At 39.2% G+C, this 27598-nt stretch overlaps 1 protein-coding gene across 5 annotated transcripts in view; it reads right to left on the bottom strand.

The window, feature by feature from the left end:
• Window positions 1-27598, bottom strand: part of MAST4 (microtubule associated serine/threonine kinase family member 4) — a 306287-nt gene that overhangs the window by 17340 nt on the left and 261349 nt on the right. For all 5 annotated transcript variants that reach the window (XM_072858736.1, XM_072858737.1, XM_072858739.1 and 2 more), the window contains 10 exons: window positions 25098-25165; window positions 22042-22127; window positions 12897-13105; window positions 12007-12145; window positions 10795-10927; window positions 9927-10092; window positions 6827-6928; window positions 2509-2631; window positions 2152-2264; window positions 82-209 (listed from right to left, as the gene is read on the bottom strand). In XM_072858736.1, the coding sequence (XP_072714837.1) occupies window positions 82-209; window positions 2152-2264; window positions 2509-2631; window positions 6827-6928; window positions 9927-10092; window positions 10795-10927; window positions 12007-12145; window positions 12897-13105; window positions 22042-22127; window positions 25098-25165 (1267 nt within the window). The remainder of the gene's footprint in view (window positions 1-81; window positions 210-2151; window positions 2265-2508; window positions 2632-6826; window positions 6929-9926; window positions 10093-10794; window positions 10928-12006; window positions 12146-12896; window positions 13106-22041; window positions 22128-25097; window positions 25166-27598) is intronic.

Here is a 27598-nt window from a genome sequence, read left to right as displayed (position 1 = left end):
TCTCATGCAGTTATTGAGATGAGGAGGCCTGCTACCTGGCAAGCAGGACATGGACCACTTTCAGCACCTCCTTCTACTTACATTTCAGAATATTCTGAACTCCAGCTTAAAGATTCCACAGAAGGCAATGTTACACTTTTTGTTTTGTCTCCTGCATCTTCCTTTTCTTCACCTTGCGTTTGAGTGACTCGATCTATGCTACTAAAAACCTATTACAGACAAAAAAAACCACAAAAAACCCAACTCATCACTGACATATTTGATATAAAAAGATATGCAGGAAAGCACATTTCAGGTTGTACTTTGCATGTTCTAAATGCTTATACAGTATTTCAGAGTGCAAACTTCAAAATTCTTGAGCCTTTTTAAATTTCCAAGAAGTTTGTGTTCTTAAAATGCTTTCCTATTTTGCTTTCTTGGCTCCTCACATACAGGGTCACAAATAATGTCTCTTCTCATTACGAATTCATCAGCTTTCTCTCCATTTCACTGCGTGAACCAAGAAAGTACAAACAAAATCCATAGCCTTGGGGTCCCTAGGTCACAGGATTAATGCACATTTTGGATTAATTCACAATCACAAAGCCAGTTAAGGTAAAAAAGCCCTAACCCTAAGATACTGACTTAGTATCTACCAGTCAAGTGTAGAAAGCAGAAAAATTAATCTGAACTGACTTTGAAGTTAAGAGTAAAATACTTGGCTAAAGGATTTAGAAAAAATAAACTGATCATTGGAAGTCTGTTGTTTGCTTAGCTGACAAACAGCACACAGAAATAGTCAGCTGTATATTCTACAGCCTGAGAGGCACAGCTAGAGACGCAATGGCATAATTACATTAATAAACCAAACTATTACTGTGGTACAGAACTTTCAAAAGGTCAGAAGTTCAGAATCACAGAGCAAGGTTGGAAGGGACCTCTGCAGGTCATGTTGTCCAACCCCTCTGCACAAGCAGGGTCACCTAGAGCTGGTTGCTCAGGACCATGTCCAGATGGCTTTTGAAGACCTCCAAGGATGGAGACTCCACAACCTCTGTGGACAACCTGCGCCAGCACTCAATCACTCTCACAGTAAAAAAGTGTTTCCTTGTCTTCAGACAGAAAATTCAGTTTGTGTCCGTTGCCTCTTGTCCAAGTTATCTCCAAAGAGACTGCATCATTTACCAGTATCTGAATTTGAAACATACCAGTAAGTCAAAACAAGGTGTTTACATAAAATGAGGATAACTACATCCACGATTCCTGTCTCTGCTCTTCCATGCTATCACTGATACAATACGTATGTGGTACTGCAGAGCCAGCATAAAATCCACCAATTCCTTAATGCATAACCCAGGCCAAACAAGATACAAATACAGACTTTCCAAATACCTTTAAACAGTTCCTAAAGTAGGTTAAAGAAACTTTTTAAATAGAACGGTTTTTAAAATCACTGCTGGATGCCATGTTAGGACTAAAAGCATGCTCATTAGGCATTCCACTTCCATTATTTCGTGCCAATTTACCCTCCACAGTATTTCCTGAGCATGTCCACTCTGTTCCCACTGGTGTCCATTGTCCAGCAATAATTAGCTCTCATCTCTACAACTAAAGTATACTACCCTTTGGACAGTCAGCTTTACCTTCAATTCACAGCATTCAAATCACTTCCTCAAATTCACACCTCTCTATGACCAAATCATGTGCTAACCACTACTTTGCATCTTCCCTTCAGTCTAATGTCATTTAATGAACAGCTACTATAGGCTAGTACTGTAACCTTTGTCATGCCATCACCTGCAAGATACCCAGGACACAACTGGAGCAACATGCAAACTATGTACAAGGAAACCAATGTAAGGAACATGCATTAGCATTTAACAGAACAGTCTCCCTAAACCTTCTCTTATGCTACCATGAATTTTCTACAGAAGATACCAACCTATTTATATAATTTTCTATTACCTTCTTAAGGATTCAAGAAATAACTTTCCTACAGAATCTTCCCATGTTTTGATTTAATGGTATTCATTTCATTCTTGCTCAATTTCAGTTAACATTTCTTGAAGAAACAATATCCTATACATCTCTTCCATATCTAACAAACTCTACAAAAGTAGCAAAATGTTTATGTACACAATACATACTAACATTACAGCAATTTTTACTTACTTTTGAAAATCTGTGTGAACATGAGGAAAACTGTCTTATCTCCAAATTAAAATCTTCATCATTGGTATCATCTTCTTCCTCCGTTTCCATATGGTGGTATTTCTCAGAACGAGCTACAGACAATGGAATTAAAGTATTTGAATTTATCGGGAAGAATGGGTACCGAGCTTTAATATTAACTAAATGCGTAATTTTATTCTTAGGATTATTTCTGCTGAAATGTCAAACCACCAGTGAAATTGCAAGCTGCCAGTGGTTCTGACAAAGGAGATTTTCAAAGCAGTAAGCAAAAGTCAAAGGCAGTGATTATTTAAACAAGGCATTCATCACTTTTTTTTAATACCACCAAACACCTACTGTCAAAATAACTTGTGTCATCTTCAGACTCCAATTGTGGAATAAATTCTGCTTTCTGCCTCAGCAGACTATTCCAGTCAAGGCTCCTGAAGAACTGATGCTGCTTTACTTCATATGCACCACCTGGGGGAGCCAGAGAAAAACACTGAGCAAATTATACCAAATCTTCTCATATCAATTCAACTAAATCCCTGGCCAAAAAAAGAAAATTATCATGGAAGGGCATAGTCATCACTGCAGGCACAAACATCTACTACCCATTTCCATTAAAATCTCCTAAACCTGTCAGAGCACCTCCCTGACCCTCTTTTGTTGTTGCCATTTCTTTAACAGTGGTGGCATTGCTTTCTCATCTTCTCCCTTTTAACTTTTATATTTTTCTGGATATACTAATTATTATCTGTCAGCTACACATTAGTCAGAAGCATCAGATGTAGTAGCAGTAGTGTCATCAAAATACAAATGTGTGCACTAGATGCATACGTACAAGTTAGAAAGTAATGAAGAATGATTCTTAATAGTTCCTCAATGACAATACCATTGCAGATCAGGAGCTCCTTTCGGTGTTTTGTGGCAGTAAAACACAATTCTACAGGAAATACCTTATCATTTATCTTCTTATCCATTACTGCCCACTTGTTATAATGTGTGTTAAACAATTACACTAGTTTCAAGTTAAGAAACAACCATAAGAACACAATGAAATACTGGAATTTTGTCCTGGGGAGGTGGGCAAGGATGTCATTAATAAGCATAATCTGATTCTAAAAACTGAACATGTAACCTGCAGCAACAAGAGTTACTGCTACCTTGATTGTATTGGGTTTATGTTGCAGGGTTTTGGTAGCAGGGAGGCTGCAGGAGGGGCTTCTGTGAGAAGATGCCAGAAGCTTCCCCCGTGTCTGACAGTGCCAGTTCCAGCCAGCTCCAAGATGGACCCACCACTGGCCAAGGCCGAGCCCATCAGCCACGGTGGTAGTGCCTCTGGGATAACATGTTTACAAAAGGTAAAAAAACTGCTGCACAACAGCTGCTGGGAAAGAGTAGTGAGAATATGTGAGAGAAACAACTCTCCAGACACCAAGGCCCGTGGAGAAGGAGGCGTAGGAGGTGCTCCAGGTGCCAGAGCAGAGATTCCCCTTGCAGCCCGTGGCAAAGACCATGGTGAGGCAGGCTGTCCCCCTGCAGCCCATGGAGGTCCACGGTGGAGCAGATATCCACCTGCAGCCTGTGGAGGACCTCACACCGGAGCAGGTGGATGCCCAAAGGAGGCTGTGACCCCATGGGAAGCCCACGCTGGAGCAGGCTCCTAGCAGGACCTGTGGCCCTGTGGAGAAGAGCCCACACTGGAGCAGGTTTCCTGACAGGACTTGTGACCGTGTGGGGGACCCATGCTGGAGCAGTCTGTTCCTGAAGGACTGCACCCCATGGAAAGGACCCACACTGGAGCAGTTCATGAAAAACTGCAGCCTGTAGGAAGGACTGACAGAGAAGTTTGTGGAGGGCTGTCTCCCATGGGTGGGATCCCACACTGGAGCAGGGAAAGAGTGTGAGGAGGACGAAGTGGCAGAGACAACATGTAATGAACTGACCACAACCCCCATTCCCCATCCCCTTGTGCCACTCGGGGCGAGGAGGTAAAGAAATTGGGAGTGAAGCTTAGCCCAGGAAGAACGGAGGGATGAGGGGAAGGTGGTTGTAGATTTGTTCTTATTTCTCATTATCCTACTCCATTGTTAATTGGTAATAAATCAGATTTCCCCAAGTCGAGTCTGTTTTGCCCGTGATGGTAATCGCTGAGTGATCTCCTGTCCTTATCTCGACCCACGAGCCTTTCGTCATATTTTCTTCTCCTGTCCAGTTGAGGAGTGGGAGTGATAGAGCAGCTTGGTGGGCACCTGGTGGCCAGCCAAGGTCAAACCACCACATTGATACAGCATGTAAACTTCCCTATGTCAAGGCTAAGTCAGGAGACAGCCATAGAAAAAGTGTGAAGTCTCCAGGGCTGGTCTCTAACTCAGACTGTCAAGATTTCTAGGTTGGGTTCTTTGCTTTTCTGACTGCACCAGGGAAAAATTAATAAAAGCCAACTCTTCCCAAAGGAAATCAAAATCACATCTCATTGTAAGTCACTAGCCAAGGAGTGAACAATTCTTTGAGCACAGTAATGGGATATTACATCAGAATTGCTTAATTCTTGATTGGTATCAGGCACTTCAAACCCAAAGAGGTCTTTTTTCTGTAATTTTCCTTCTTCAAAAGAAGTATACTATCTACCTCTCTTCCTTCAACTTGACTATGCCGCTCAGGTCTCCTGAGCAAATACACAATTATGATTTTCATGGAGTGTTATGCAGCTAGCTAATACGTATTAAATAGATAGGGCTGTCATTTGAGATGCATGGTGGAGCCTGGGACAAACCATGCTATTTTCCAGTGCCCCTGTGGGACCTGTCGCATTGCAGCCTCTGTTTCTGTGAGTTGCTTCTGACACTTAAAAAAAACTTTGTTGCGGTTTCTAAACACCCCTCTGTGCTTCAAAGAAATGGCTGTCCGATTTCCTTCTTCAGACTGCCAGCTCTTGAGAGACCATGAACAGTCAAAAGAAATCAGCCTGTAAATGAGCTGCACAGATGCTCCACGTGGTGGCACTGACCATTACAGTAGTTAAGCCAGCCTCATTCTAGCCAATTCACTTTTCTCAACCAGCTGTAGCAAGAGAGGCAGAATTTGCAACTGACTTCTGATCCAGCCTCTCACAGAGTGACAGTCTTGAATTAACACTGTGTTTATCAGGAAAAATGATCCTGGCAATGAAACAACAATGCCTGAAAGGAATATACTTAAAACAAGGGAATGGAACTAGTTGTGGCTCTTTGTTTCGCCTTTGGCAGTGGTGCCCTTCACAGCAGATGAAGCAGGCAACAAGTGGAGAAGCTGACTGGGGCATGACACCTCCCTCACTTTTAACTTGTTCAACATGGGGCAAGGGAGAACAACAAACTTTGCTGGATGCCAATTACTCCAGACCATCAGCTACAGTGAAGTCTATGGGCTGTTCACACAGATCCTAGATGCTCAGGGAGCAAGGGACATGCAGTTCACTCATCTCAGTCACATAGTCATGTCCCAAAGGAAGACCTGCCATTTGGGACCATGTCAGTAGTACTTGGGGTCTGGGTTATACTCACGTTCCCGCTGAGTGGGTGTGGTTAAGGCCAGTTATGAACTGATTCCTAAAGATCCTTTTTATATTAGCTCTAAAAATATGCAGCACAATCTGACCACTGGACTAAATTTTGCCAGCCATTTTCCAAGTATCCTCATGCTGACTCAACCTGCCACTTGGTTTCCTTAGCATCCCTAATGTTTTTATATTCATGGCATACAGTGTTCACCATAAATATGACTATACCTTTATATTTGGGCTCTTTTTATGCAGGCCTTTTTTGCTGCGTTTACATAGTGCTTTGCCCAGTGAAATGGCAGTCAGTGACTAGGGTTCCCATACATTAACACTTTAAAAATCATGTGCAATATTCTTCATTACTGCCTCTCACCCAAATTCCCAAATAAATCCTGCTCCATCAACTAACAAATAAACTCTATTACATGAATGCACAGTGCTTTCATTAGTCTACACAGGCTCACTGCTCCTAATACCACATGCCAGGTTCTTATCTCGAAATGGAATGAGCACAGCACTGAATGACCACAGTGGAATAAGCTACCAGCTTGTATTCTCACCGATACCCATTTACTTCTGTAACATTCACACTTTTGGTTTTATTCTTTTTCACGCAAGGCAGTAATACTTGCTGAATGAGAATGACAAGACCTTTCATAACACAACCTGAGACACTAATTTCTGAATAATTAGTTTGAGCACTCATCACCCACCCTAAAGCCTGGAGGAACTAATTTGCCAGGCTAAGATACTTCTGAAAAGGGAAGCATCCGTTGTGTATTGATTGCCTTTCTCTGTTTCTGTGTTTAGTTATTTAATAATGTATTCATGAAGGAAGCCCACCCAATAGCTAACTGGATCTTGAGAAACTTCTGTTTTATTTATTAAATTAAGAGAAGAGTAAATGCAAATGACCACATCTAAACTCCAAAAAAAGGACAGTCATCATCTTGTTAAGCTCATATTACTGGTCTGAATCTATAAAATACCCTCTGCTATAATGGCATGTTGTCATGGTACTTGCCCTGACAGATGTTTCCCGGGAAAAACAAATAGGTGAACAAAAGCTCCCAATGCTGAATATAGAAGCTATTTCTAGCACACTAGCAATTTAAAATAGTGCCTCCTAACCTGTTCCCAGTCTTTCCAAAGGATTCTGCCTGAGCAGCAGGGTAATCAGATCCTGGGCATCTGGAGGTGGTGCTTCATCCTTTTCAGGCCAGTTGATCTCATCTAGCAAAACAGAAAATTGTTTGTTATTACTGAAGTCTGATCCCAACATTCAGCAGAAACCGCATGAAAGCTCTCATAGTGAGTTAGCAGTAAAATCAGAATTAAGGCAACTTTTCAAGTTGCTCTCTGTTGCATATCAATTCAGATTTTTATACTCTCTATACAGACTCCGTAAACATATTGTTATGTTCCCATTTTCCTCGGAAGTATCCTTTAACCCAAAACAGTGTTTAACAACAGAATACAGGAATGCTTGGCTCATGGAAAACTATTGCAAAATATTAGCACAACTTGTACGCTGTCCCTTCTCCCTGCCCCCCCAATATCATGGTTTAAATTTTAGTTCTGTTCCATGGAAACTGCTGTTAAGATTGACACAGCTGACCTGACCCAGCAGTCACTGCTCACATCTGTAATCCTTCTCTAATGCTAGTAGACTCACTGAAGTAATTACTCCCATGATTAAGGGCTGAGGTATCGGACTCTGCTCTGGAGAGATACATGCCAACAGAGCTTTTTTCCAAGTGTCTCATACTTCAGAGGAAAAACCACCTCACTCTACTGACTCTTGTACTAAGGCTTTTGCACTTCATAGCAAGTTGGACCTAAATCGTGCAATCAAGGTATTAAACCCTGCAGTATTCAGGTAAGGCTGAAAAAAAGTTTCACCAACTTTCATTTAAATTAAACAATGGAAAACTGTGCCAGTTTCAATAAGAACATGAACTTTGTAACAGCTTACACGGCAAGTTTTGTCTGATTTTTAGCAGAAGCTGCCTCCACAAATGTAATATATTGCAGGTTTAGACAAAACTCTGCAGAAGTTTCTTGGGAGGTGTAAGGATTTTGGCTTCAGAGAAACAGAATGCTAGGAGCTCAGGAAATACAGAAGGCTGTTAAGGATTTTGTTGTCATTATAGGATCTAGACTTCCTTCAAAATTATCATCATTGGAGAAATAAACATCAGAAGCTACACACAAGTTTAATGTTTGTAATTCAGAGTGTAAGGAAAGGTACTGAAATAAACAGGCATGAAACATAACCTGTTTCTGGTGCATTATTTTTAACCCTGATCATTTTAGGCATCTAAGTTTACACCAGGGCCTCCCACAGTTGTACTTATACAACTTGGGCCCAGGAAAGGCGATCTAAAATGAGGGAGGAGTGAGGTAAAAAGAGGGAGCAAGATTTTAAAGTAGATTTTCAAGTAGAATGTAGATTTCACCCACATAAACTGGAATAAAAGTCTAGGCTATAGTTTGCATTCTTTAACACGGCTTTTACAGTTCAATACAAGGGGACCATGTATTTTAGCGCAGGAAACTTATCCAAAAAACTTATTCCAAAAGAGTTCTCCTGCAGGTACTGATAGTAAGAATGATTTCAGTAAGTAAGGATATTTAAAATAAAAGAGAAGAAACTGACAAGTCAACATCAAAACAAGAAACTAAGCCGCCCAACAGTCCTGGAGAGTGACTGGGAATAGATCAGGTTTACAAACATACGAGCCTACAGATAATTTCTGGAAGATAAATGGACACATTCAAACAGATAAAGTTATTTACATAAGTATCAGCTAGATTGAAACACATGACAGTTTGTTTAACAAAATGTAAAATTAATGCCATGTGCAAAATAAAGTCTAAAGTGCAACTTTTGTCATTAATTTTAGACTATTCCCTCCCCTTCTCCCAGTCAGAGAGCACAAAGATAAAAATACATGTGCATGTGTCTGGAAATGCAATAAAAACATGACTTATTTCCATGTTTGCCTGCCTGCAGCTTCCACTGCAGTTTAAATCTGATTTGGAAAATAAAGCATGAATATGCGTCGCAGCCATGAGGCATCCAGAACAAAGCCAGCATTTGCTGGTTGTGTTAATTAAACAGTTGATTCTCCTTGCCACTCAGGCCTCAGCATATCACATCAGAAAACAACATGGTTATAAATCCATGAACAGCTAGAATGTTGTATAAGAAGTCATATACTAGAGGCAACTCACAAATCCATTTCATTACAGTTTACAAACACGTCCGGCTTTCAACTTCAGAGATGGAGGAAAGTGAGATGATGACAGAGTGTCTACTTAAGTACAAAAGGGGATTTGCTGCGTTCTCAGAGAATAAAGAACCATGGGTGTGGTTAATTTTGCTTCTGTTGGGTTTTTGGCAGGCCTTTTTTTTTTTGTCTTAACTACTGGACCTTTTAAACAGACCATAAAACAGACTGGGAAATACTCAGTAACAGAGGTGCCATTCTGTTAAACTTTTGGCATAGAGACCCTCTACATCTATGCATCTGGGAAATTTATGGAAACAGCAGGTAGGATAGTAAACAATTCCGTTTAATTATCATTCAGTTTTGCCACAAGCCACATCACAATACTTAGGGTCAGCTTGTAGGTTAAGATCTAAAAGGTTATTGAATTTTAAATGGAAGAAGAACAGCTGCTACAGAAATAACATTACACTACAATCACCAATGAAATCATTAACAACCTGTGAATTGAATTTCTTTCCTTCTTTTTCTCATTATTTACTATTTGGGAGAGATTTGTTTTAGGGTTTTATTACATCTTTGTTCATTTCTTCATTGTGCCATGAGGCATTTTCCCATTCATGCAAATTTATTTTAACCATTTCTTCTCTGGTATAATTTCTTTACTAAAGACTGAAATCACTGTGCCATAGTGGCACTACTTTTCTACTAATACTGCTTTACTTTATCAAACAGTGCAGCTTAACCACTGTACTCTACATTACTGCATTTCTGTACTTAGCAACAATATACAGTAAGTTCAGCTTTTAATCCAAATTTATTCTTATTGCTTTGACAGCAAATTGTGTATTACAATATTACGATAACAGTGTTTTTTTGAGCAAAACTAGCTTGAAAACCTGGTCTATCAGTAAAGTTGTAAATATTTTTACTGTTAACAGAAATTGAAATGTTTCACAGCAAGCTAAGAAATCTCATTTTTTTGTGATGATCCTCACCACTGATTACTTGTCCAAACAACTCTTCTGGGGTGTCTCCAAAGAATGGCACACACCCAACAAGAAATTCATAAAGGATAATTCCCATAGCCCACCAGTCCACTGGTTTTCCATAACCCTGTCTTAGTATCACTTCAGGAGCTATGTATTCAGGCGTACCACAGACCTAAAAGAAAGAAAATAAGCATGATGGTAAAACAAGTCTAACTGAGCTATGTCACATCATTATAATTCTTGAAATGTAAAATAATACGGAAACATGGAAAAATGGAATTCAGTAGGTTTTAGTCTGCTGAGTTTGCATAACAGCTAATGTTTTTAGAATGATCTAGCTACATTTACAGGCATCATTATCAACATCTGTGTATCTGTCATGCAAAGGACACTTTGCATTTCGTACATGGGAGTCCATCACGGAAAATACTTTATTTAACTTAAGCATATCCTTATCTTTACATGAAAGTTGTGATGGTTTTATCTTAAGTAACTTTTATAGTGAACAGATTGTGAGCAATGGTAATGAGGCATGCTTAAAGAGAAATGGGCCATAGCAAGGATTTTAGCACACTTGGTTGTACAATGCATCATGAGATCCACAAGTACTCTGCTGAGACTTCTGAATTCCTTATAAAAACAGTTTTCCATTTGTTTCTCTCACAGATTCACTTGCATACAATTAGGTTGTTCATCTTACTAATAGATCCTAATGTGGAAAGAAAAAAGCCTAGAATAATCTGCAAGGACATCAGTAAAAGTAACTGACATACACAATTGGAACACCAATGCAGAAATAACAACAGTTTATACAGTATTATGGTATCACTTCATTTGAACACTCAATATAGAAATGAAAAAGGCTGTCTCTTACTTGTTTGTCAAGGAATTCTCTGGCATCCTTCTCAATGTGACCCTCATACAGATTGGTAGTCAAACTCATTAGCCCCACTTTTGACAGGCCAAAGTCTGTAAGCTTTATATGGCCCATGGATGTTACCAATAAACTGTAAATTAGAATGATCTGAAGTTACCGTGATATACTTCAACATTATGTGCTTATCATCATTATTATTATACTTGGAGGAAAATGTTTCAATAGCACTGCAAAAATATAAAGACAGCTTAAAAATTAATTTAACCAGGTACAAAATAAACAGGTGAAAAATCTGACAGTTTTAGATTTGTTACTGTTACCAGATGGGAACAAACTTTTCATATGCCATTGCACAACATCTTATAGAACCATACAAGTGTTGAGAGCTGAATGACAGATGCTTTGAAGAAAAAGGAAGAGTCATCACCTGAAAGACCTAGAATAGAATAAATGTCGCTTTTGAAGTGAAGTGAGCATTTTCTGTCTGTAACAAGCTGGGTCATTCATTTGAAAAAAACCTCAGGTATTAAGTTAGTTAGTAACTAATACTACACTGGCCCAAGGTCTTATGCTATGAAGGTATTGTCACTCAACAGACATGACTCCGATTTTTTTGTTTGTTTGTTTTTTAAATGTCAAACAGAAAGAAGATTAATGGAGCTGCAACAGCCATACTTTTTACTGCTGCTACTTGCTGTAATGTTATTTACATGTATAGGAGAAATATTGTATTTCTAAATATTGAAAAAAAAAAAAAAACCAAACCCACAACAACAACAAACCCCCAAAAAACACGGACTAGGAAAGATTTCCCAATCTGGTCAACCTTATCTTCATATATGCAAGTATCTGCAAGTTGATGATATTTTGTATTAAACAGTGTTTTAAGCATACTTTGAAAGATCTTTTCCTTAATGACCAAAATGCGTTTCCCTCTATTTCAGCCAGAAGCGTAAGTACTATTTTTTTTTTTTAGCTACTCCAATAGCCTCTTCCATCTTAAAGACAGAAAATTCTGAAGAGCTCTTTTGGAAAAAAATGCATTTTCTGTAACTGCAGGTAATGAAAATTCAAATATTGTGCAGAAATCATTAACCTACCTAACATTCACGATAAAAAAATTTCAAAAACATTTAAAGCAAGTTTACACCTTTCATATTTTATCTAACAATTTCAAAGTCCTCTTTTGGTTATATTCTATATACATACTTGTCTGGTTTCAAATCCCTATGTACAATTCCATAATTATGAAGGTATTCCAAGGCCAGAACAGTCTCTGCAAAGTACATTCTTGCCATGTCTACAGGTAAGGGACCCATATTCTTCATCAAAGTAGCACAGTCTCCACCTGTGGAAACAGGACAAATGTTTCAGATGACCCTATAAATTCTGAGGTGTATCACTATAATCCATATGTGCTGCAGAAAGAGACACAAACTGTAGTCATAAATGTTTATTTTCCAGTCGGATGGTTCAATTGAACATGTAACCACACCAACTACTGTACTGGAAACACAGTGTGAATCTGGGAGCAAGCAGTACAAGGGTGCAGCTGGAAACCAATAAAGTCTGTGCTGCCACTTAAAAAAAAAAAAGGGGGGGGGGGGGGGGGGGCGCAAAAAAAAAAAGCCCACACAACCATAGCCTGGGTATCTCATCTTGCACTGCCTCAGTCCACTGTTCTCCTTCAGCATCGGCACCTTTTCAAATTGCTGCTTCTTCCCTCTTTCTTTGTAAAAATAACTATTACAAATACTCCAACATGTGCTAATGAAAATTTGAACTCCAGAAAAGCAAACAGCATTTCCACATGAACTTTGAATGCTAGGACACTTACGATTACAGTCTATGAGGAACTTATTCAAAGAGCAGTTATTTCCCATTATAGCTGGAGCACAAGTGTTTTACAAGCTCTCACTGGGAGATAATGACTGGGAAAAAAAGCCACCTTGTTGTTGCATTTAGATCCTAAATCTGTATTGCCAGAGTACAGAGGACATACAGGGGGCCTCTTCAATGCAAGTACCATACGGGTTATTTTTCTTTCTTGATGTAAGAAAACTCTCTCCTTCCTCTGTAAAACAGAACAAACATTTTACCTTCTACATATTCCATGACCATGCATAAATGACGTCTTGTTTCAAAGGAGCAATACATGCTGACAACAAACGGATTTTCTGCAAATGTCAGGATATCACGCTCGACAAAGGCCTGTTGGATCTGGTTTCGGAGGATGAGATTCTGCTTATTAATTTTCTTCATGGCAAATCTTTGTCTGGTTTCTTTGTGTCTCACAAAATAAACCGCACTGAAGAAGTTCAAATGGGAGAGAAAAATAAAAAAGTCTGAATAACTATTAAACATGTATTTTAAAACACTATTTTTACAAATAAAGAAATATATTTTTAAAAAATTGTCTATGTATTATGTAAGAGACTTGTTTTTAATTTAACATAGTTGACCTGCCTTTCATATTAGAGAATGGCTACAAAACTCATCTTGTTTCATAACCAGGATGAGTCTCAGTCAACATAAATTAGTACACAAACTAAAAACAAACAACTCCCCAACCCCCACAGCAAACAACAGATACAGCAAATGCCCTCCCCAACAGATATAGCAAATGCTCTCAGCTCAGGCAGATTTTGGGCGTTTCCATCAACAAAGGATTATATACAAAACCCAGCTATGGCACAGTGTTATAAATCATTCCGACAAATGCTTATTCGGTAAGTGTGCTGTCAGACAACAATGACTCAGACTCCGTCCAGGGGATTTTAAAACATGTCACAGGTTTCTCATGAAGGTTGCTCAGAAGTTGCTCGATGGGGTGGCTCCCTCATTGCCAGGTGCAAAATCTGTTCTTGTTCAGTCCCTGACATCAGCATTGATCCCTATCGGGGGTAGGTCACCAGTAGGTAATCCGAAACAAAGATCACTGCGTTAACCACATGGTCATGTGGGATCAAGATATATCTTGACATGCAGAACTTCCACTGGTGTACTGGGTACAAAGTTTCCTGTAAGCTTGGTTAGATAAGGTCAAGGCAGTGAGGGAAGCAAAGTGAAAGAAAACCTCACGTGGACAAGCCTTCTTTCTTTCAAGGCTCAGGAGAAGGAATCACCCTGCTGTGAAACACTGACAGGACATTACTGCCGCATTTCTCAAAATCCCTTGAGGCAAATCCTGAAAATATTTGCCTTGCTTGAAATCTACATTGTAGCATTTAATGCTTATAGCATCTCCAGTATATAATTACCATAGTGGTGAGTGTTTATGGAAAGATAGGACTAAAAAGATAAAATAGAGGGGGGAAAAAAAAATGGGACTCAATTATATAGTTTTAAAATTTGATTTGTTGTCCCCATGAGGTCCAATTATCAGCATACAATTATTTATTTAAACACAAAAAGCAATTCTTGCCTTACTATTTCTACGAAGATCTTCCCACAGCTACCCAAGTTACAGGCACTGACAAAATCAACATGTTTCTGCTTTCCTTTGTGGAGGAAAACTTTTTCTAGACAAGAAAGTTTCTCTTACTGATTCCAAAAGTTTTCATTAATCCCTTGTTCTTGTCTGAGTGTGGGGCAGATAAAAGACATTACACCATTATGAAAGTAGGGGAAAACCACCTTAGGCAAAACTCAAGACAAACCCCACCCTTCATGCCTCCTACTAAGTCTCACTCCCTCCTGCCCCTCCCAAGCTGGAATAAAGACCGAGTTATTCAGCTCCAGCACTCCTCCCTGCTGGCTTCACGCCTTTTGTCCTCCTGCACCTCTTCCTACCACCCCCCCTCATCTCACTTGTCTCTCCACCCCTTCATTACAACTCTTTTCCTTTGCTTTTCTTTCCCTTACGTTCTGGTTTTCCTCTCTCTTTTGTTGCTATCTCCTGTCAGCCAGTCTTAGCTTCTTCATCTCCTGTAATGTCATCTTTTCTTTTCCCCATTTCAGTCTCCTTGTGCACTCCTGGTACCTAGAAAAGTGAGCCCTTCAGGTGCCTGAAGCTGCAATTCTTCAAAAAAATTAGTTATATGAACGAACTGAGGACTGCCTGAGGACTTGGCATGCAGATCTTTCTCAGAGCTTTAATTTGGACAGTGTGCCAAGATGAACTCTTGAAAGACAGATATTAACAACAGCATATTATTACAGCATCTTAATAAATCCCCTCTGCAGATTATGTGGATCTGTAGGGTCATTACTACCATATTTAAAGATGAAGAACCAGTAAGTTCTAAGGACTATCTAGTCCAGTAAATATCTAGGACATGCTGGATATGTTTCCCAGCTCTTTAAATTGCATTCTCCAATCTTACAGTCACCGGCAGGTAATTGTATAACTTTCCACTAGGATTCAGTTATCTACAATTCCTCAGAAAAAAACTGTTTAGTTCAAGTGTACCAGACTCAAAAGACAACTGGAACACAGTTGTCTGTCTCACATTTACATACGCATACACTGTTTATGCTATAAAGCGCTTGTAAATGATCTTCAACATATAAAAATATCTAACGTTACTTATTCACATCCTCTGATCTCAGTGACCCCAGCAAACAGCATTTATGCTTTACAAAGAAAACTATGCCCTAGCCAGCAGCATGTTATTCCTGCAGAAGACCTTCCTTCTTTCTCCAGGACGCTCCCAGTTCACAGCAGCGATGCCATTTCCTCAGCCTACCAGTACACTAAACTAAGCACACTACAACAACTGTGCCCAGGACTGACTGGTGTTCTCAGCTCCCACAGTTCAAAAGAGTATATTAGAATTTGCTGAAACATCAATCAAATGATAAATAGAAAATGAAATCTTCCCAAAGAGAAACAATTAAAGAAAGACTTATAAATTGCCTGGACATTTAAAAAAAAAAAAAGAAAAAAGAAAAAAGAAAAAGGAACAGGAAATCTTCCATGTTTCTGCACATAAGTGGGTCTTCAACTTAATCTACACGGAAAGCTTGGAGTAAAGCATGCATCTGCTGAGACACAACTGTGAACTTTGAGATAAAATGATGGGAACAGCCACAGTGAGTTCTAGCACATAAAAAAACTTTGTCTTGGGTAATTCTGAACCCTGATTTGCCACCCTTGAAGTATGCTTCTGTTATTGTATAACAACTTATTGTGTAGATTGTGATGGCCTTCTAGTTTCTGTTCACTCTCCTCCAAGCTCTCATCTTGCTACATTTGCCTAATCCTGGCATTGAGCTTGCACCTTGTTCCCCTACTCAAAGGCCCACTTCCCCACATCTGTCTCTAGTCTTTATTTTTCAGAATGCTACAGCTGGAGCACTAGACGGAATTTTATCTTTGTTTTCTATATGCTTTTAACAGAGAGCACAGTACCTCACTCCCCGTTTCTTGGCCTTCATCATTAAATGCTGCTCATGATTTTCAGTATATTATAAAGACAATTGTAAATTTGAGGATTCCTTTAACACAAAAGCAATGTATTAAGAACATCTAGACCACCCGATTGCCCTGTCGATCCATTCAATGACAGTGGCATGCCCTGTCTGCCTGCAAAGCCACAATCAGAGTGGTATTGCTGCAACCTCCTACCGTTTCAAATGAAGAATTTGCTTTCCTACCTCCCCCTTTTCTATTTTCGTAACATGGTGACACAAGATTTCCAAAACATCCACTGATTTCACTGTATGGATCTCGACAGGTACACAAGTGCTCTGTATTTTATTGATACTGTATTTCAACTTAGCAAGAAAAGTTTACTTTTCAAGAGGAATAAGAAAATTCATAAACTTTGGCATTGTCCAAACATTACCTTATTCCACTTCCAACATAAATCTCAGCTTGAAAAAGTATCTCTAAAATACCTTTAGCTAGGCATAAATATAAAACACTGTGCACATCTGTTAAGACCACCAAAAAAAAAGCTAAAACTTTTAACTAGGTTCCTGAATTGCTCCAACTTAAATATTATGCAATCTCTCCCTCCAATCTTACAACCAAGATTCCTATTTTTTTTCTCTAAATTACTTACAGGCTTCAGGCCTACTTTACAGCTCTTCAGTAACTTCAACTTTTAGAGCCATTTTACAATCTAGTCTACATTCAGTGCTTGAGGCTAATGTAGCTGTGCCGCTTGCTTTGACCCAATTCTCTAATTTGTCAAAGGACCTTGAACTCCTTATGGAAACACAGGTACTGTACTTGCTGCTTAAAAGGTACTGTACAGCTGCTCACCAGGAGCTATGGTTCATTTTCACAAGCAATTTCCTGAAAAGAGACTGCTAAATTCTGCACTACCTTGCAATTACATCTGATGTTGCCTCCAGTGAAGAGCAGCCACTTGTGAGGCTGTGATTATGTTACAGCAATATGGTAAATTTTACAGATGGTTACTTAAGATCAGAATTTACAAGCGGCACTGCACCACCTCCTAGCTAGGTGATGCCCATGACCAGATCAGATTTATTTGGGGGCAGGGGGAAATGCTGCCTAAAGCACTGCAGCACTCCTAACATGAGCATCCAGTGCCGTATGGGTCTTTGAGCCCCGGGACAACATGCACAGCCTCCTCTCAGCAATATTTCAGACTTATCCTAGTCTGGCTGGAAGCAATGAGAAGCTGGCTATCTGAAGAAGAGAACACAATGGCTGTGATCCTTCTCTCACAACTGGTACTAGTCCTAGTTGTTCCAATGTGTCACAAATTTTGACTGATAAAACCACCTCTCCATACCTACCAATGTCTTCTATCTTTATGCCAGCTAGTAAACACAGATGCAAAATGATGAAGCTGCTGTCCAGATTTTCTATGGGTAAACTGTTCTGTATTTGCAGAAGAAACACTTGAGAAACTGAGCTCCTCACCAGTTTGTAGCATGTTGCACATTCAGGAAGGACAGAATTCAGGACCATCAACATGGTAACCATCTTTCTCTACCACTGAGAGGATTGCATTAGCTGCCAATATTAGATTCTCACACATATATTAGCTACAGAAGAAAGATAAGGCACTTGGCCTGTGCTGTACTGGGAAGGGAGGCTCACTCAAGGGCAATAAAGTACATGAGTTTGAAGTTCATCACTTTGAGTAAGTCCACAATGAATGATGAATATAAGATCCCTAGCATAGAAATTGCCAGCCTCTACTTTCTAAACTGCTTGTGGAAGCTATGGGCTTCTAGGAATCAAAGCCTCTTACTCTGCATAGACCAGTCACCCACAGGGGTAAACAGAAAAGAAGGAAAGGAATACAGCTTATTAGACCTGTAGTCCGTTCAGAGGTGGCACTACTTAAGTGAACCTACAAAGCCACACTTCCCCCATCCCCTTCCACTTCTGAACAGGTGGCTGCCAGGCTGATGATGAATTAACCCGATTGACAGGGTGTTATTCTGCAGCTGGGTAACTTTCTCCATCCCATTCCCAGTGCAACTAATCAAGAGCAAGTCCTGTCAACCAAGTGGAGAAGGGAGAGGAATGAGTACTCACACGTTAGGGACAGCAGCTGCTCAAGCCAACACTGCCTCAGAGTTTTTACATTTATCAGTCAACACCATTAGCCAGTATGTCATGTACATATTGACATTACCATCTTTGTAGAGTAAAAGCATGCCAGGCAGGTGCCAAAACGGTATAATGTATTTGCTTTAAGCAGATACAGTTATACATTACTGAAGAGCAACTGAACTAACACCACTCGCTTCCCTGAAATCAAATGTAATCTTTATTTTGTTGAGCTCATTCAGGAAACCAGGCTGATGCCAACTTGAAGAGATGGACTACTACTACCTGCTACATCTTGCAAGCTGGAATATAGAAAAAATGTCACTGTGATTGCAGTAAAAGTTTACAATTTGGGAAGTATGAAAAGTTTTGGCTGGCTGAAAAAAGTCAGATAGACAGCTTGTGAAACCACTAATGACTTGGCCAGCATCCTACATGTTTACTGATTCACAGCTTGTTTAACTTCTTGTATATTCCTAGCCATTCCCAAAAGCCTGATACACCTCATCTACTCTAGAGTCATTTAATTGCACTACAAATGAGTTTACCCAATCAATTAAAAGCAGAGAACTGCTAAGATATTTACTCAAACCTTCACAAAACCAATAGTTTCTATTTAAACTCATCAAGTTTAACATATCTGACAAATCTCTGCTACAGCATGCCAACAATTACCCAGTCAAGCAGGCAAAGCTTTCCATTTCACTAATGAAGGCAGAAACTCCACAGCAAAATCAGACAGCGGAATGTATGGGGTTTTTTTTAAACTTGTTCAGAATTAAACCCTCCATTATAGCCTCAAAATAAATAAAATATTACAATAGCATACTGAATCTTTAATAAGTCAGAGCACAAAATATGCCCACTGACATATTTTTGAGAATAAATCAATGAAGCACAGGCAGAATTCACACATATTTAGGTTATTTCAAAAAATTAATGGCCTGGAAAAACATGGAAGGAAAAAAAAAATCCTTGTAGCATAACAACAATAACTTTTATTTCAGCTCCTTATACTTGTAAATAAACGCCTATGGGGCAGTTTACTGCTTTCTGTTCACAGATGGAACAGGTATTATTGCTTTACTACACTCCGTTTTGTAAATGGGTTAAAGAGCATTTAGGTTATCGTGATGTGCTCCCCTTTAAACTTGACCATAACTTTTGAATAAATTAACGACCAAACATATTGGTGCCAACAGAAAAAACACTTAAAGATCAAAAAATGGTCTGTCAATATTACAGTCCCACTTATCTGACATTCCACACTGGAGATCTTCAAGCACACAGATAGTTTTTAAAAAGTGATATTTAGAGAATTTAGGAGCACAAGCTTCTTCAACATACAGTAGTTGGGGCAAAGTCACTAGGTGCTAAAATAACTTTTAAAAGTGAGTAAATACTTTTAAAAGTTTATTTTCTCACAATAAGTGTGTTCCTTTCCCTCTACGTTAATGAGTAAGGGGCTGTACCTTTGCTTTCTGTCTTGTTCTTGATTTTTCTTCTAAGAAGTAACCATTTAAAACAAAAATCCAAACCAACAAAATCTACTTTGTTATTGTTTGCTTAAGGATGGAAGTAATAGCACTCTACTAAACTGATGAGATTTTCAATTTCCACTTCTAACACTACCACAGTATAACCTGTCAGCCTACCTTTGTTTTAACATTTGCTAAAGACAATAATGATTCATGCAGAATCCGGATACACTCCAAGCTGTTCACCCCTCTATCAGCTCTCCTTTTCCTCACAAATTTGTCAGGGTCTCACCCAATTTTTACAACATTTATATTGCCAATTTCACATATTATTGGCATTAAAAAGGTGTTTCAGAAGTATTGATTTTCCCTGCCACAAACATGAGGGGAAAAAAAAAAAATCCTACATGCCTACATTGTATGTACCATAGAAAACCATAGCTTTTCATCCTTTCTTTTCCAGCTTTTCAGATCCTTACTTGTCTCTGGTTTCAAACGGACAGTTGTCTCCAGTCTATATTTCTTAATGGCTCATCAAGGCTCCTTCTCACTGTAACACCTATGGAGCAAGAGCCACAGGTCTACTGTGGAACCTCTGACTTTAGGTGGCCAGCCTCATGCTGCTGGTTGCAGCATGCCCTTCTGCAGCTGCTCCCTTCTCTCCCCATCCCTCAGCATCCTAAAACTGAGCAGGTCTAGTGACTCAGACACCTGTTTCTCTGATGGGGACTGACCCCACACAGTTCTTCTTATCCTCCTCTAGTAAGACAAAGAGGAAATTGGGTACGAGATGAAAGGAGGAATGGAGGGGACTAAGCATCCGCCAAGACAAGGAGAAAAGGATGCAGCCAGGGAGGGGAGCAGCAGCTCCTGCTAACTGCTGGAAGAAAGGCTTTTGAAGTCCTGGGGTAACTGGGAGAAACTGGCATACAGTAAGTAATGAGAAGCTGTATTTGGATATTTACATAACTTTAATGCAAATTATGCTATTCCCTTCAGGCTTTTTGCTAAGCTACGTAAGCAGGTCTGGTCACAAGTAACAGCCTCCACACAAGCTATCATGACCAACAATACTAGGCAGCACTAAATGCCTTCTGTCCCAGAGCTCAGGGTTACCCTTAACTGATCATAATCAGAGAATATTACTGTGCCCATCAGCCTCAGGGCACTAAAATGGCATGCAAAGCTCCAGTGGGTGGATTGCAGATGCTTTCTCTTCTATGTCCTAAGTCTCTTCAAAGAATGCTCAGTTCTACCAGGTTGCTGCTGCTTCCTACCTTAAGTAGAGGTAGTGCAGAGTAGAGCCAGACTAACAGGGTCTGTGCTGGAGAGCAGCACAGCCCTCTCCACTGCAGGGCTGTGACATGGTCTCATCTGGCAACGGACTCCTCACCTCAAGACAGAAACCCCTCTTTTTTGAACCAATACAACCCTCCTGGTGCTGCAGGTTAAATAGACCAACATTTCCAGTCTTGATATATTTCAGCACAGAGGAGGAGCCAATCAAGGGTCTTAATAGATAGTACCTGATCAGAAAAGGTGACTGAAGACAGGCTTCTGCCTGCTGATAGACACAATCCCTGCACAGTACCTCCAGAAAGCATTTCGTGTTAAGGCCCAGGCTAGCGTAATTTTCTCTTGGTCTTCTAGGGTATCTCCAGATGACTCACATACCGCTGGGGAGTAAAAGCTGTGGTATGCTTACTGTGGTAACTGTGCACTTTCCAAGTACCCAGAAACTAACCAAGTAACAGCAATTCCTTAAAAGCTAACTGGTAAAATTTGAGGATAGAATAGTGTCCATGGAGAAGCAACAAAACAGTGCTGCCCTACTTAAGGAAATTTTTTTCTACTTCACCAATATTTTAGGCCAAGCAAGCACTCATTTTTAATAATCTGTCTTCCTACAGATGCAGTTTTATTCTGTTTCACATCTGCATAAACACAGGCTGTTTCCAGTATTAATAAAGGTGGCTTTAAAACTGCCTTTTGATTTATTCAGGTTTCATCTTTAGCATTACATGATACCTACTTCTGAAAAATCTTTGTGATGTAATATTCAGTATTTTAATTTACTGCAGCACACAGTAATTCATTATTGCCTAGCAGGTTTTCCAAAAAGTTTTTCTTGTGAACTTCAAATATTAGCAACAAAACAGGAAAGCAGAATGAAAACAGCAGCACTGCAAACAAAATCCCTCACATAAACATCATTGCAATAAGAAATAATGGGAAGTTAAGCAAAAATAAAATGCAAAAGAGCTGTTGCACTCATGGATTACTCACCCATAAGCTCCATTACTAATCAGTTTAATTGTTTCAAAATCACTTTCCCGAGGTTTCCTCTGCAGCTTCAGTGAAGTATTAGAGCTCTTCAAAGTAAAAGAGGAGAAGGAACAAAGTTAATACAGTACTTTTTTCAAAATCAGGGAAAAACCAATTATCACCAGGCTGTCACACCCTGATGAACCAGCTAAAAGCTCTGGCCAGTTAGCCACACAGCTAGCACAGAGAGGGACCAAAGGGACTCCTGAAGCAAAGCTGCTTTTTCATCAAAAAGGTATCTGTTACACTGCAGCTATCTGTCCACTTATCTACATGCACAGGTTACAGCAGACAGGCACGAAGGCTTCTGGTAAAGGAATTACTGGCAATTCCTATCCGGAGTTACAGACTTGTGTGAATCCCACCAGGCACTCGTTGGCCATTGCCTTCCCATTTTAGTAAATCTGACTCTGGTAGTACAGGCTGGTAGTAACAAAATGTAGATGAGCTCTCGTTCATTCAAATAAACTTTTGCAGATTGTCCTGGTTTCAGCTGAGATAGAGTTAATTTTCTTTATAGTGGCTGGTATGGGGCTATGTTTTGGATTTGGGATGAAAACAGTGTTGATAATACAGAGATGTTTTAGTTGTTGCTGCACTAGCCAAGGACTTTTCAGCTTCCCGTGCTCTGCCAGGTGCACAAGAAGCTGGGAGGGGGCACAGCCAGGATGGTTGATCCAAACTGACCAAAGGGCTATTCCATACCACATGACGTCATGCTCAGTATATAAAGCTGGGGAAGAAGAAGGAAGGGGGGACATTCAGAGTGATGGCGTTTGTCTTCCCAAGTAACCACTACGCGTGATGGAGCCCTGCTTTCCTGGAGATGGCTGAATACCTGCCTGCCCATGGGAAGGAGTGAATTAATTCCTTGCTTTGCTTTGCTTGCGTGCGCAGCTTTTGCTTTCCCTATTAAACTGTCTTTATCTCAACCCACGAGTTTTCTCACTTTTACTCTTCTGATTCTCTCTCCCACCCCACCAGGGGGGAGTGAGCGAGCGGCTGCATGGTGCTTATTTCCCGGCTGGGGCTAAACCACGACAAGATTTCAAACTAATGTTAGGATAGACTGTGATATAACTTAGCATAGACTGTGAGAAGACACAAAATGAAAGAGAAAAATATGGAAGATAAAAATGCAGTAATTCTACCATTACAGAGGTCACTTTCACCTACTTGTATGCAGAACATTTTCAAAATGGAGTTGTTCTGAGTACTGCACCAACCTTTTTTCTAGCTTTAATTTTCAATTAATCTTGAAGATGTGAGTGTGAATTAGAATTGGGGTGCAGGGGGGATGATGAGGGCACAGGACCCCAAATTCAGTATTCCAAACCCACAAGATCCTTTTCAAGACGTTTTCCAAATCTCCAAGAAGTTCTACGATCCCTATCCAGGCAGTTAGGTAATAGTTAAGGTTGAAAGTGGACCTGGTTGGAACATTTTCAATTAAATGTTTGCTAAAGAAAATTCAGTGCGAGAAGATTAGTAAATCTGTTAATATAATGAACTACACAGGAGCAGAGAGACAATTTATTAAATTGTTTAGTCCACTTGCCTGCCAGTACAGGATTCTTCCTAAGTGCATATTTATTATGAGTTCGAATGGTCCTGTACTTTACTTTTAAGTTATGCTTCCCGTCACTTCCCATGTGTGTTTATTCCATGGCTACACTTTGAGAAAATGTTTCCAAATACTCACCCTATATTTTTCTTTGCTGATTTCATTTGATCACCTCCCCTACTTATGTTCCTTTATCACACTGCATTATCATTCCTGTATTTCTTCAACATTTGCACAACACAAATAACTTTACAATTGCAATTTCTTAGCTATTGCTAAGCTAGTTTGCACCTCAGAATCCCCTAAGCGCTTCTGCACTTCCCTTAAGTCTTCTAGTTATTCCTTCTGTCTTTTCTCCAATTTGTCAGTATCCTTCCCCTCAATACTGTTCAGGTCTAATACAGTATTTTAAATGCAGACGAACAAAAGCAGCAGAAAAAGAAACACCCTTTATGTCGCAGCTCTGGCAGCCTTTATAGGTGGCATTTTGCCAGAAAGTCAGAAATTATCTCTAGATAACACGACATCTACCAGAGGATGATGTCTTTTCTGTAGCATAGCAGAAGTAGTTTAACAGATACCCCATGCCTGTATTTTAAACTCTACTAACATTTGTAAATACCTGTAAAGTACCACTGAATTACCTATGCATCCCCCAAAATTGCACTGCCTTGTTCTACCCACTTGCACTGAAAATCGACGCTAAATTGTTACAACTCCATCTACTCTGTTGATTGAAATCCAAGGTATAAGAACCAACTTTTAAAAATAAGAATTTAAACTGAGAGCATTTAAGCCAACAATATTCAGTCCGACCAACTCCTCCAACTCGTTTTTCTCTTGCCAACCTGAACGAGCATCTGACAAAGTACTACTGTAAGATACTCATTATTGTAGGCAAACATCTTCGAACACAGATTCGGAAGAACAATGCACAATCTTCCAGATTGCGAACTAACTTTCTGAATCCAGGCTATTTGCTAACTTGCTCATTTCTTCCTCGTCTCGTCACTAGATCTGTTCAGTCTCACAATTTGATCATTAGCTGCCTGTGTAAATGGACTGTTTTAAAATCTGTTTAAAATACTTTATTTTTTATGAAATGGTTTAAAAGTCCTTCTAGAAGAAAAATAAATACATTAATTAAACAGAAATGAAGGAAACAGTGGTGGATTTTGTGGTAAAACAATTGCCCTATGGTGAACACTGACTTTGTGGAAGCTAAAGATACAGCAACATCTAGGAAAACAGGTAGAAAGTTTTGTTCTAGTATTTTTTGCAAGCCTTCTCTGCTGAGCACCATGGCGTTAGTCTGAGAATTAACCACTGTTCTATTCAATCTGTTTACACATACCAGGAGAAAACACAACAGGGCAGGGCCAGGGGAAACACAACACATTTATTTTTCCTTGCTCAGATTCATCAAAAGAAGCAACATAACAGGAAAACTTACATTTATTGATTCATCCACTTCCAGAGTTTCTGCTGTCCCACTGTCACAGTTAGCTAGCTGAGCTATTTCTGGAAACAAAGATTAGAAACTTCATTTTAAACTATAGCAAATGCAAAACTAAATGAAGCACAGAAAACCTGAAAAGTGACACTTTTCTGGAATACCTAATAAACATGCTGTCCTATCTGTAGTACTTGTTAAATAACTTTTAGGGCATGTCCAAGCATGTACAAAAAAATTCCACCTGGAAAATGAAGACCTGCTATTCACTGCCTATGTAATCTGCCACTGAAGAATTCAAACAGCCATGAAGCAATGAAGAGTGATATTGCTATCACTGCTGAAACGTGGGAATTCTGAGGTCCATGTGTGATCTGAGCATTAAGGGAAAGACAGCACTAATCTGCTAAAACTCCCGGATCTCGGCCCCTGAGGGGTCAATAGTAGGCCCCATCCTTGTTGGGCTCCTTCACAGTTAGAGCAAAAAGCTTCTAGCTCAGACAGAGATGGACTCCAAATGGTTTGCATCTTCTACACAGAAATGCTGATGTGCCTAACAGAATAAGCTAAAAGCCATTTTCTTGGAAGCCTGTAATTTATGGAGTCACTAATACAGGTGACTTCTCTGGGAAACTAAGATCTTGGGAGTCTACAACTTGACCTGGTTGTCCCTGCCAGAGACAACCTATGCTGCAGAGGTCCTAAGCCTATCTTGTTCTTCAGGGGCCCAGTAACTAAGAATTCATCTGCATTACAAAAGCTAAACAGGACAGCTGGTAGGTAAAAGACCCTGGGATGCTTAGTATTACTTTAATCATATACATAGTTAATTATATACTCCACATACCCAAAGATACACATTTTATCATAATTATGTGCTGGGGATCAGAGATAAGACCACCTGAAATTTGTGAGGTGCATTATCATCTCAGGACTGTTAACTGAATTTATGAATATGAAAAAATAATTGAATATTCAAACAGAATATCTAAACTGGATTTTTCTATATAATAAGTGACTATTAAAAGTTAAATTCTGCACAACACTTACTGTAATCATTAAGAGCAAATTAACCACACAGATAATTTTCTGTTGGAACAGCTAAAGATTTAAGGAGTAACTCTCATTTGTAATCACTATGCAAAACACAACATTTGTAAAGTGTAAGAATCAGAAGTAACGAAAATGTCACTTCAAAAAACAAACAGATTTTTAAAGTGTTAGAGAAGCTAAAAACATTCCAAAAATTCTGAATATTAAGTCAATAAACAGTGAAAAATATCTCCACTGAGAACAAAGAAATCTTAAAGAAAAGAAAAACAAAACCAGATCCTAAGCTAAAACAATATAGGCCAAACTTGAAACTGGAGTGGATTTCCCTGGCAAAAGTCACTGTTTTGTGAACGCGGGGTTTTTATAACAAAAGTGTTGATGAAACCTTTATTCCACAGGTGAGAACCAAGCAAGTTAGAGTACTATACTTTGACAACCTTCTCAGTCGAAATTATTTTCGTAAATAGCAAATTAAAATGAGCCATTTTTAAACAGAACTTTTGCAAAATAACCATTATCTGAGAAATATGTATTCTTTTCAAGCAGTAGGTAGTAATGGAATGGAACCAAGAGTCAGCTTTCGAAACAGGGAGCTATGGAACCATTTTGCAATGCCTGAAGAGATTTTTAAAACTCATTTAAATACCATTAAACATCTGCCCTTTTTCTTTCATTGATTTAAACCATTTCTGAAGACTCATGATTCAAAAAGGTAAAGATGGTAATTTAAAAACCATGGGGAAAAATTCCTCCCTGGGGAACTCTTCAGAAATGCAGCCACCAGTCTCTGCTAAGTGATGAATCTGTTGTGGTACTGGTTTCAGTACAGTATAAATTTATCTAGCGTTATCTCCAAGTAACGCATGCATCATTTCACTCAAAGAAAGGACGCTACAGCTATGGCAGCAAACAAAGGAGGTAAGTAGAGAAGGTCTAAAGAAGTAGGTTGCTTTTCTCTGCAGAGGAAGTAAAACCCTTTGCATGAACATTTTGAACATTGCAGACATAATTTAACAGCTTAGTTGAAAATAGAAGTCTGTGTTTCAGGGTAAGTGGTGTTACTGAGGTGGGGTTTGTTTGTTTTGAAAGATTTGGTTGTTCTACTATTTAAATATTTCTAAATATTTTCTATTTTTGCATACAAGGAATTTAAAGCTCTCTTAGTAGGATGATCTTCACATAGTATTTTTTTATAGCAATGAATACAGTGTTTCCAAATAATTCTCTTTGTAAACGATTAATTCCAGGGCATAAACCCATAGTGTCATTCTTTTATTTTTGCTTAGGAAATGTCCTTGTGTATTGAGGCACCAATTTAAAACCAAAACCAGATCATTTAAGAAGTCATTGCACAGTGATTTATACTGCTTATAAATATCACTTTTTGTAGGGAAGCAGGAAAGCATTAATACGAATCAGATGGCCTGAATTATTTGATCACAAATTTA

Source organism: Ciconia boyciana, chromosome 4, assembly GCF_034638445.1.
Source record: "Ciconia boyciana chromosome 4, ASM3463844v1, whole genome shotgun sequence".
Classification (NCBI taxonomy): Eukaryota; Metazoa; Chordata; class Aves; order Ciconiiformes; family Ciconiidae; genus Ciconia; species Ciconia boyciana.
The sequence above is the reverse complement of the archived record's forward strand: the minus strand, read 5'-3'. Positions and strand labels throughout refer to the sequence as shown.